Source organism: Scyliorhinus torazame, chromosome 11 (assembly GCF_047496885.1).
Source record: "Scyliorhinus torazame isolate Kashiwa2021f chromosome 11, sScyTor2.1, whole genome shotgun sequence".
NCBI lineage: Eukaryota > Metazoa > Chordata > Chondrichthyes > Carcharhiniformes > Scyliorhinidae > Scyliorhinus > Scyliorhinus torazame.
Genome location: NC_092717.1, coordinates 114,829,518 through 114,841,890, shown reverse-complemented (window position 1 = coordinate 114,841,890; position 12,373 = coordinate 114,829,518). Strand labels below are relative to the sequence as shown.

General features: G+C 44.8%; 1 protein-coding gene across 4 annotated transcripts in view; it reads left to right on the top strand.

Annotated features, from left to right (window-relative positions):
• The window catches only part of dnajc5b (DnaJ (Hsp40) homolog, subfamily C, member 5 beta), a 271,865-nt gene that overhangs the window by 221,864 nt on the left and 37,628 nt on the right, over window positions 1-12,373 (top strand). For 2 of the 4 annotated variants that reach the window (XM_072467665.1, XM_072467667.1), the window contains one exon: window positions 718-853. In XM_072467665.1, coding sequence (XP_072323766.1) covers window positions 747-853 — 107 coding nt within the window. In that variant the 5' untranslated portion in view covers window positions 718-746. Of the gene's footprint in view, window positions 1-167; window positions 433-490; window positions 636-717; window positions 854-12,373 lie in introns of those variants that run through there. The other 2 variants (XM_072467664.1, XM_072467666.1) reach the window with 2 other exon arrangements.

The window sequence follows — 12,373 nt, the reverse complement described above, 5'->3', positions numbered from 1 at the left end:
GTTTTGCTGGGGTGGGGGTTAACACTGGGGTAACTCCGGGTCATGAGGAAATTCAGGTACACCTGGGCACAGCTGCTGCCCAGCCCGAAGACAGCGGATGGGCAACGATGCTCTGCATCTCGCTCGCACACTTATTTTTATTGTCTGATTTGCTCCTGAGCCAGGGGGCGTGCGGCGGCACAAATTAACTTAAAGGGTCGGCCGGCTCAAAAATAACCGGGCACGCACAACTACATTTTAAAGGGAAGTTTGTGTTTGCCCGTTGTCGTTGAGAATCTTCCGCCTGCGGTTTATAAGCAGCCGATTCCCTGTTCCGGGGAAAAAAAGAATTTGCAGAGTACTTCATGAGCGTAAAGCAAGTTTTCAAGCTTTGAACTTCTGGTCCTGCTGGGAGGTTTTGCAGTCAGTCAGGATGTTGTTATAAGCTTCAAGGTAAATACATCGTAAGGTATCTGAATGTTAAAAACTTTCTACCGTACACACTTCAGCCAGGCAAATATTAATCTTGTTGCAAAAACTGAAAATACTGGACAATCTCAGTAGGCCTGGCAGCATCTGTGGAGCGAGAATGGAGCTAACGTTTGGAGTCTGGATGACACATTGTCAAATCTTGTTGGCTGATTTGTACTTAATTGGTAAATACGTTTTTCAACCTTTCCTGTCATTTCAGGTGCCATTCTATGAAATTGGCTTCATGAACTTAATTATGTTTTTCAGACACCTGGCAAAAGCAGACATAAGTTAAAATGGCTGACCAAAGGCAACGTGCACTTTCTACATCTGGAGAAGCACTTTACCAAATTCTGGGCCTAGAGAAAGGAGCTTCACATGAGGAGATTAAAAAGTCCTATAGGTATGCGGAGCAGTTTACCAAACCCCACACCAAAGTATTGTATAGGGATGAAAATACTGGGCACTAAATTTTGGATTATGGCACTTTTCATCAAAACTGTTACAATCAAGCTCAAAAAGCCTCTTCTATAGAGCGAGGACCAATCAGAATAGACAGAGAGAACTGCAAGTATGTTTATGCATGTGTTCCACTGAATTACTTTCACAAAGCAACTGCTTGGAGCAGTAGCATATTACATGAATGTCAAATGTCACCGTTTCCCATAGACAGCATTTTGGAGCTTTTTTGACAGAAATCAACGTAAACTTTCCCTTCCCCATTCTTTGCCACTGTTTCCCTCTCCATTAATGCTTGTATCTAGATCTATATGCCTCTCATTCCTGCTGGTATTGTAGACAGGAACTTTGGTTTCCCATCTACAGTTTCCAGTGATCCAGCAATTCTTATCTGCAGTATGAGCAGCAGTGCAGAGAGTGGCTCTGGTCTGGTGCTTTAGCAGCCAGAGCTGGATAGGAGCAGGGTGGGCAAGGCTAAGTCAAGATGAAAAAGTAAATGGCAACAAAAAAGGGACGTTGATAGCAATTGAAGAGGAGAGAAATGTATGGCAATGAAGGGGAGGGGAAAGGTTAAGGATGCTGGAAGAGGAGAAACGCTCAGAGTAGCTTCTTGGCACAGGGAGAAAGGAGGGTGCCAACATTAACAGAGAGGGAAGTAGTAAGAATGGACTGGGAGAGGGGTCAGTGATAGCATAGATTCTGACGAGGAAAAGATAAAGTGACAATATGAATTGGACAAATGCATGAAGTGCTAACAGGTTTGGGGGGGAAGAATAATGCCAAGTTGAATTAATGGGGAGAGGAAGAAGCATTGCTATCAATCGAGTAGTAGTGTTGAGAAATTAGATACGGTACAGTGGGTGAGAAATTAGGCTGGCAGTGCCTAATTTGGGGTGGTACTAATGTCCTTCCAGCTCCAAAATGGCATGCAGACCACACCAGGAGCCATCTTGGTGCTGGCATTAAAGCACTGATGATGAACATTCTCCAGAAGAATGCAGAAAAGGGTGACCTGATACCAGCAATGTCATTTTGAAGCTCAACATTCCAGCCAGTACTTTCTTTCAACCTTACTCAGCTGAACCTGCAATTAGCAGCAGGTAGGACCTCCACCAATGTTATAGAAATTGATCAGCAATACATTACAAATTAGGTGCTGATGGGAATATTCTGCCTATTGGTCCAAATCTACAAGTGTTTGATGCTTTGCACTGTTGGCTTAACAACTTGCATTTATCTTGCACTTTTTAGAGTCGTAAAACATCACAAGTTACTTCCCAAGAGCTTTATAATATAACATTTGACACCGAGCCGCATAAGGAGATGTTAAATTTCCATCTTTAGAAAACAGGCAGGTTTCAGTCATGTGGGGAACTAAAGTCTTGAAAACCTTTTTCCCCAAACCAAAACCACCTCCAACCTGCCCATTACTGGCTTTAACTGAAACTGGAAGGTGGATGGCTAACCAACCTGATCCAAAGAGGTGGGTTGAAACTTTAAATATGAGTGAGCCTCGTTGTCATTCAGGTTTTTCAACTTTGGCATTCCAAATGTCAGATAACTTGGCAACTTCCTCAAGGTGACGATTTGGTGGAGAAAAGTGTATTCCTACTTGCCTTCTGGATCCATCTACCTGTCTGAGATGCTTCTGCGATTGGATTCTCCTTACCCTCCACCCCAAATTTAAGGTCCCCAATCCCATCAATGACGCTACTGACTTCCTCCAATTTATTGGCCCCAGCAAAAGGCATCAAAAATATCCCATCATGGTCAGGTTTGCTAATGGAGTTGGCCATGCTCTAAATTATGGTCCCAAAGCTTTAAACAAACTCCTGTGCAAGGTTGGTGCTGGACTCCGCCACACTCATTGACATTGACTACAGGTTTTCAGGCAGGCTTCCCAGTGCCCCAAGCATTTCATGTAAGACCATAAGACATAGGAGCGGAAGTAAGGCCATTTGGCCCATCGAGTCCACTCCACCATTCAATCATGGCTGATTTCAACTCCATTTACCCGCTTTCTCTCCATAGCCCTTAATTCCTCGAGAAATCAAGAATTTATCAACTTCTGTCTTAAAGACACTCAACGTCCCGGCCTCCACCGCCCTCTGTGGCAATGAATTCCACAGACCCACCACTCTCTGGCTGAAGAAATTTCTCCTCATCTCTGTTCTAAAGTGACTCCCTTTTATTCTAAGGCTGTGCCCCCGGGTCCTAGTCTCCCCTGCTAATGGAAACAACTTCCCTACATCCACCCTATCTAAGCCATTCATTATTTTGTAAGTTTCTATTAGATCTCCCCTCAACCTCCTAAACTCCAATGAATATAATCCCAGGATCCTCAGACGTTCATCGTATGTTAGGCCTACCATTCCTGGGATCATCCGTGTGAATCTCCGCTGGACCCGCTCCAGTGCCAGTATGTCCTTCCTGAGGTGTGGGGCCCAAAATTGCTCACAAAACTAAATGGGGCCTAACTAATGCTTTATAAAGCTTCAGAAGTACATCCCTGCTTTTATATTCCAAGCCTCTTGAGATAAATGACAACATTGCATTTGCTTTCTTAATTACGGACTCAACCTGCAAGATTACCTTTAGAGAATCCTGGACTAGGACTCCCAAGTCCCTTTGCACTTCAGCATTATGAATTTTGTCACCGTTTAGAAAATAGTCCATGCCTCTATTCTTTTTTCCAAAGTGCAAGACCTCGCACTTGCCCACGTTGAATTTCATCAGCCATTTCTTGGACCACTCTCCTAAACTGTCTAAATCTTTCTGCAGCCTCCCCACCTCCTCCATACTACCTGCCCCTCCACCTATCTTTGTATCATCGGCAAACTTAGCCAGAATGCCCCCAGTCCCGTCATCTAGATCGTTAATATATAAGGAGAACAGCTGTGGCCCCAACACTGAACCCTGCGGGACACCACTCGTTACCGGTTGCCATTCCGAAAAAGAACCTTTTATCCCAACTCTTTGCCTTCTGCCTGACAGCCAATCGTCAATCCATGTTAGTACCTTGCCTCGAATACCATGGGCCCTTATTTTACTCAGCAGTCTCCCGTGAGGCACCTTATCAAAGGCCTTTTGGAAGTAGAGGCTAAATGTTGGCAGAGGGTGGGGGGGGATTGTTGGTTTGAAGGGGAGGTGGTGGCATAGTGGTATTGCCATTGGACTAGTAACTCTGATTTAGAATCCCACCGTGACAGATGGTGAAATTTAAACTCCATAGAAACCTGGAATTGCAAGACTAATGATGACCATGAAACGATTGTTGTAAAACCCATCTGGTTCACTAATGTTCTTTAGGGAAGGAAATCTGCCATCTTTACCCGGTCTGACTGACAAATTACTCCACAGCAATGTGGTTAACTCTTAAATGCCCTCTGAAATGGCCTAGCCACTCAGTTCAAGGGCAGTTAGGCATGGACAATAAATGTTGGCCCAGCCAGTGATGCCCATATTTAATGAATAAAAAAAGATGTACAATACATAAAAGCTAATAAAGACTAGATGGTTCTGGCTGTCCAAATTCTAACAAAAGGTAATGTTGTGGTGCAGGAAGTAGGGTATGAGGTGCAGGTATACATCATCTTCATCTTGTAAATCAAAAGAGCGAGTATGGGATGAGAGGGATGCAAGACCAGGAATGAAACTTCAGCCATCTTAATAGTTTCAAACATGCCGGTGGCAAATGCCTCAGCAATGGCTGTCCAAATATTAGTGAGCACCATTTCCTCCATGGAGGCCTCTGGTTAGCTTTGGCTGCCTCTGGTTGTGCATCACCTTGTCCTACAATTGCCTGTGAAAAGTACAAGGAGGCGGCTGTGGTGTAGTGATATTGTCGCTGGACTAGTAATCCAGAGACCAAGGGTAATGATTTGGGGACTTGGGTTCGAAAGGAATTTAAACTCAATAAAATATCTGGAATTAAATGTCAAATGATAACCATGAAACCATTGTTGATTATCGTAAAAACCCATCAGGTTCTCTAAGGAAGGAAATCTGCCATCCTTACCTGATCTGGCCTACATGTGACTCCAGACCACAGCCATGTGGGTGACTCTTAAATGCCCTCTGAGATGGCCCAGCAGGCATTCCATTGTATTCAACCTCTATGACAGACCACCCGGCATCAACCCAGGCACCGCAAACGACAAGGACAAACCCAGCTCTGTCAATCCTGCAAAGTCCTCCTTACTAACATCTGGGGGCTTATGCCAAAGTTGGGAGAGCTGTCTCACAGACTGGTCAAGCAACAGCCTGACATAGGCAGAGGTGGTGGCACAATGGAGTACAGTCGGGAGGGAGTTGCCCTGGGAGTCCTTAACATCGACGGTTAAACTTTCTGCTGATTACCATGTACCGTCCACCATCAGCTGATGAATCAGTACTCCTCCATGTTGAATACCACTTGGAGGAAGTACTGAGGGTGGCAAGGGTGCAAAATATACTCTGGGTGACTTCGCCACAGACCGAGCTGGCCAGGTACTAAAGGACATAGCTGCTAGACTGGGACTGCAACAGATAGGAACCAACAAGATGGAAAAAAAAATTTCACCTCATCCTCACCAACCTGACTGCTGCAGATGCATCTGTCGATAACCGTATCGGTAGAAGTGACCAACGCACAGACCTCGTGGAGAAAAAGTCCCATCTTCACATTGAGGATACACTCCATCATGTTGTGGCACTACCACTGTGCTAAATGGGATAGATTTTGAATATATCTAGCATCTTAAGACTGGGCATTCATGAGGCACTGTGGGACCATCCGCTGCAGCAGAATTGTACTCAACCACAATCCGCAACCTCATGCCTTGGCACATCCACACAGTTCTGGTGGATACAAAATCCTGCCGCCACAGTGAGGATATACTCCAAAATGTTGACCTGTGCATAATGGGATAGACTTTGAACAGATCTAGCAAGACAGGGCATGTCTAAGGCACAGTGGGCCATCAGCAGCAGAGTTGTATTCAACCACAATCTGTAACCTCATGGCCTGGCATATTCCTCACTCAACCATTACCACCAAGCCAGGGAATTAACCCTGGTTCAATGAAAAGTGCAGGAGGGCATGCCAGGAGCAGCATCAGGCATACCTAAAAAATGAGGTTTCAACCAGGTGAAGCTACAACATAGGACTACTTGTGTGTCAAACAGCATAAGCAACAAGTAATAGACAGAGCTAAGTGATTCTACAACAGATACATCAGATCTAAGCTCTGCACTCTTGCCACATCCAGTCGTGAATGGTGGAGGACAAATAAACAACTCTCTGGAGGAGGAGGTTCCACAAATATCCCCATCCTCACTGATGGAGGGGCCCAGCACATCTGTGCAAAAGACAAGGCTGAAGCATTTGTAACAATCTGCAGCCATAAGTGCCAAGTGGATGATCCACCTCTGACTCCTCTGGAGGTCCCCAACATCACAGATGTCAGTCTTCAGCTAATACAATTCATTCCACGTGATATCAAGAAACAGCTGAAGGCACTGGATACTGCAAAGGCTATGGGCCCTGATAATATTCTGGCAATAGTACTGAAGACTTGTGCTCCAGAACTTGCCGCACTCCTAGCCAAGCTTTTGCAATACAGCTAGAACGCTGGCATCTACCCGGCAATGTGGAAAATTGCTCAGGTGTGTCCCTGTACACAAGAAACGGGACAAATCCAACCCAACCAATTACTGCCCTATCGGTCTACTCTCCAGCATCAGCAAAGTGATGGAAGAAGCCATCAACAGTGCTATCAAGTGGCACTTACTCAGCAATAACCTGCTCACGGATGCGCAGTTTGGGTTCCACCAGGGTCACTAAGTTCCTGACCTCATTACAGCCTTGGTTCAAACATGGACAAAAGAGTTGAATGCCAGCGATGAGGTGAGAGTGACTGCCCTTGACATTGAGGCAGCATTTGACCCAGTAAGGCATCAAGGAGCCCAGTTAAACTGGAGGCAATGGGAATCGAGCGGAAAACGCTCTGTGGTCGGAGTCATACCTGACACAAAGGAAGATGGTTGGAGGTCAATCATCTCAACTCCAAGACATCACTGCAGGAGTTCCTCAGTGTAATGTCCTAAGCCAAACCATCTTCAACTGCTTCATCAATGACCTCCTTTCCATCATGAAGTCCGAAGTGGGGATATTCGCAGATGACTACACACAATGTTCAGCGCCATTCGCAACTTCTCAGATAATGAAGCAGTCCATGTCCAAATGCAGCAAGACATGGACAATATCCAGGCTTGGGATGACAAGTGGCAAGTTACATTCACGCCACACAAGTGCCAGGCAATGACCATCTCCTACATGAGGATCTAACCATCGCTTCTTGATATTCAATGACATTACAATCGCTGAATCCCCCACAATCAAAATCCTGGGAGTTACCATTGATCAGAAACTGAACTGGACTAGTTATATTAATACTGTGGCTACCAGAGCATGTCAAAGGCTAGGAATCCTACGGTGAGTAACTCGCCTCTTGACTCCCCAAAGCCTGTCCACTATCTACAAGGCAAAAGTCAGGAGTGTGATGGAATACTCTCCACTTGTCTTGATGAATGCAGTTTCAACAACACTCGAAGGTTGACACCATCCAGGACAAAGCAGCCCACTTGATTGCTCCCCCTTCCACAGAATTTGACAGATTTAACACAAACATTCAAACCTTCCACCAACAGTGGCAGCTGTATGTACCATCTTTAAGATGCACTGCAGTAACTCACCAAGGTTCCTTAGACAGCATCATCCAAACCCACAACCACTCCCATCTAAAAGGACAAGAGCTGCAGATACCTGGGAACCTCCTGAAGGTTCCCTTCCAAGCCACTCACCACACCAACTTGGAAATATATCACCGTTTCTTCACTGTCGCTGGGTCAAAATCTTGGAACTCAGCACTGTGGATGTACCTACACCTCAGGGACTGCAGGGGTTCAGGAAGGTATCTCACCTCTGAAAGGCAACTAGGGAAGGGCAATAAATGCTGGCCTAACCAGAAAATGAAGCTCCAGTTGTGATCTAAAATGAATGAGACGAGACAAAACCAAATACTGTGCAAAGGTGAGTACTTTTCCCTGAAAATTAAGGCAATCAACACCGCAACAAACAAGGAAAGAGAAGATGAAAAAAATACAGCTGTTTTTCTCAGCATATCAGAGAGAAGATGCCAAAACTGTCAATTTGTAAGCGGCAAGATATGACTTGAAGCCTCCTGAACCTAGAAATGTGGTGGACTCTGATGACAACAATGCTGCAGTTGACTGCTAATTTGAACGGAAAATATATGCTGCTACTTAGGTACTTGCTAATTAGTAGAAATTTATTGCAAAAATATCCCATGGCAATAATTTTCATGAAGAAAGGCATCAGATTCTATAACTCCACATGTGCTCATGCTTTCCTGTGGTTCTTAACATCTTTATTTTTAAAAATCTAGCGACCATATATTTATCTTTGCTGTTGCATAAATAATAGGAAATTAGATATAAATAAAACTTCATATTGCTGAAAGATCTAATTACCTGCCTGATGCATCTAATGAACATCATGCATCAAACCCCTTACAATTATCTTTAACTGAGTATCAAGTGAGATCAATCGAGTTATAAACTGTGATAAAAACATGGGAAATGTTTGACTTGAATTGTAAAATAGCGTTTACTTAACTAATTAAAGCAATGAATTACTTATGTGACACAGCTTTCAAATGACCTGGGGAGCAGTGTAGCCAGTGGAATACATGATTATCCACTCAGGGAAATTGATCACACTGGGTACAACAGAAGCAATATTTAATAGAAATATTAATTTCCTTTTCTCTTGTATTGATTATTTTGCCTCTGCCAGATACTTTCAACTTTGATTATGATACTCCTGACATTGATTTAGTGCAATTATATTTGCTTTCATAATTTAGTTTTATACTCATCCATGCCAGTATTAATTTCCCCTCATTCTTCACTATCCCTATTAGTCAAACAAGATGGTGTTGGTCACAGATTGTCCCTGACTAACCTCGCCGCCACACCACTGGTAGACAGATATTCAAGCATGGTTATTTCCAGTTTTTCTTCACCAAGATGAAACTTCTCATTTTTATACGTTATTCCGTTCAGTAGTCCGGACACCTGACAAAACTTTAAAAGGTATTTTGTAATACCTGAAGCTATTGCTTTACAGCTCCTGGGACCCGGGTTTGATTCCCGGCTTGGGTCTCTGTCTGTGCAGAGTTTGCACGTTCTCCCTCTGTCTGTGTGGATTTCATCTGGGTGCTCAGGTTTCCTCCCACAAGTTCCAAAAGACGTGCTTGTTAGATGAATTGGACATTCTGAATTCTCCCTCGGTGTACCCGAACAGGCACCATAGTGTGGTGACTAGGGGATATTCACAGTAACTTCATTGCAGTGTTAATGCAAGCTTGTGACACTAATAAAGATTATTATTATTAATATACAGGCTCTGTGTACCTGCATTCACATATGTGAGAACAAAGTATGTAGGGACAAGAAAAGGCTATTTGACTTCTCCAGCCTATTTACCCGCCAGTATTCAATATCCCTTGATGTCCTTGCCCAATGAAAATCTATCGATCTCTGTCTTCAAAAGGTTAAATGACCCGGTATCCAAAGCCTTTTTGAGGAAGTGATTATCAGATTTCTACAATCTATTGGTGGGAACAAAATGAGTTCTGTCACTCCAGTCACGAGCACTAATTTTAAAATTGTGTCCCTTTTCTTCAAAATTCTACCACAGGGGAATATCTGTCCAGATTTTGCCATCCAGAAGTGGGCAGCATGGTAGCATTGTGGATAGCACAATTGCTTCACAGCTCCAGGGTCCCAGGTTCGATTCCGGCTTGGGTCACTGTCTGTGTGGAGTCTGCACATCCTCCCTGTGTGTGCGTGGGTTTCCTCCGGGTGCTCCGGTTTCCTCCCACAAGTCCCGAAAGGCGTGCTGTTGGGTGAATTGGACATTCTAAATTCTTCCTCTGTGTACCAGAACAGGCACTGGAATGTGGCGACTAGGGGCTTTTCACAGTAACTTCATTGCAGTGTTAATGTAAGCCTACTTGTGACAATAAAGATTATTATATTAGCAGACCCAGGTGGGAGGTATATAATCATTGCTGGGTACGCTGGTGGTGTTGGTCAATGTGTATATACCGAACTGGGATGACACCGTATTCATTAATAAGATGCTGGCTTCTTAGGACATACATAATTATATAATTTACAGTGCAGAAAGAGGCCATTTGGCCCATTGAGTCTGCACCGACCTTTGGAAAGAGCAACCTACTTAAGCCCAGACTTCCACCCTATCCCCCTAACCCAGTAACCCGACCGAACTATGGGGCAATTTAGCATGGCCAATCCACCTAACCTGCACATCTTTGGATGTGGGAGGAAACAAGTATCCCAGATCTTTATTCACATTGGTTAATTATTTATAGGGGGGGGACTTCAATTGTGTTCTAGATCCTAGGTTGGATAGATCAAGTCCCAAGTCTCTGAGTCAATCTAGGGCAGCGAAGGAGTTACTGGTGTTCATGGAACAGATGGTGGCGGGGGTGGGGAGGTTTACTCCCGGATTGACTTCTTCGTGGTGGGAAGGTCTCTTCTCCCAGGGGTAAGGGGAGCGGGGTATTCGGCAATCGTGAATTTTACAAACCGTCTGCTGGTCAGTTGATCCCACTTCTGCTGGATATGTTTAATGGTGAATGTTGCCGGCCATGTTGGTGCAGACATCGATCTCGTTGATCCTGAAGAAGGACAAGGATCCCAGGGAATGTGGGTCATATCGGTCTGTCTCGTTGTTAAATGCCGACGCTAAAGTATTGGCAATGCGTTTGGAGCCCTGCCTACCTGGGGTGATTTCAGAGGAGCAGAAGGAATTTAAGGGCCAGCAATTGTCAGCCAATATCAGGAGATTGTTAAATATTTAGCACAGTGGGCTAAACAGCTGGCTTGTAATGCAGAACAAGGCCAGCAGCCCTTCCCGGCCTCCCCGAACAGGCGCTGGAATGTGGTGACTAGGGGCTTTTCACAGTAACTTCATTGAAGCCTACTTGTGACAATAAATGATTATTATTATTAAATGTAGTTTGTCACTCACTCCAGGGATCAAGCCAGAGGTGATTATTTCAGTGGTTGTGGAGAAGGTGTTTGTTAGGGTTGAGTTGGGGGTACCTCTTTGAGATCATTAGGCAGTTTGTCTTTGGGACAAAATTTATTTCATGAATTAGGCTTTTGTATAGGTTCCGCACAGCGAATGTACGGATAACGCCCTAAGCTTGGGTTATTTTCAATTGGACAGGGGTACAACAGAGGTGCATGTTGTCTCCACTATTGTTTGCCTTAGAAATTGAGCCATGTGCATTGCTCTGAGGTCATCTGCCAGCTGAGGGTGATAGAGCGTGGTGGAGGGGGCACAGAGTGTCTTTATATGCGGACATTTGTTACTATATGTCACGGAGCCACTCTACAATGTTCATGAGATAATTGAGTTGCTCAAAAAGTTTAGCTCCTTTTCAGGGTACAAGCTGAATCTGGGTAAGCGTGAATATTACCTGGTAAATCCCCCGGGGAAGGCAGCACGGTAGCATAGTGGTTCGCACAATTGCTTCACAGCTCCAGGGTCCCAGGTCTCGATTCCCGGTTTGGGTAACTGTCTGTGGGGAGTCTGCACGTTCTCCCCGTGTGTGCGTGGGTTTCCTCCGTGTGCTCCGGTTTCTTCCCACAGTCCAAAGATGTGCAGGTTAGGTGGATTGGCCATGCAAAATTGCTCTTCGTGTCCAAAATTGCCCTGAGTGTTGGGTGGGGTTACTGGGTTATGGGGATAGGGTGGAGGTGTGCGGTTGGGTAGGGTGCACTGTAAATTCTATGATCTGTGGAGGCTGCCGTTTCGTCCGGCCAGTACTAGCTTCCAGTATTTGTGAGTCTGGGTGGCCCATGACTCTGCCACACTCAAACGTAACTTTTATAGACTGGTGGAGGGGGTGATGACCAATTTGAAAAGGTGGTTACCTCCCTCTGACCTTAGCAGCAAGGACACAGATGGTAAGATGAATATTATTCCAAGGTGCTGTTTTTGTTGCAATCTTTCTCCCCAAGTATTTATTTTGCAGGGTTAATAAATTGATATCTACTTGTTTGGGCTGGTAAGATTCCTCGGGTTCATAGGGCATTTTTGTAAAGGGATAAGCAGTTGGGGATGGCACTACCCAATCTGTTGTTCTACCTCTGGGCAGCAAATATTGATAAGGTGCGGCGGTGGTTCAAGAGTCCGGACTCTATATGGGGATGAATGGAGGAGGTGCAGTGCATAGGGTCGGGTCTGAGGGCCCTGGTTACTGCTCTACTCCTGTTTTCCCCTGCTAGATGTTCTTCGAGCCCGGTGGTGATAGCCACTTTGAGAATTTGGAATCAGTTCAGGCAGAATTTTAAACTGGGTTCA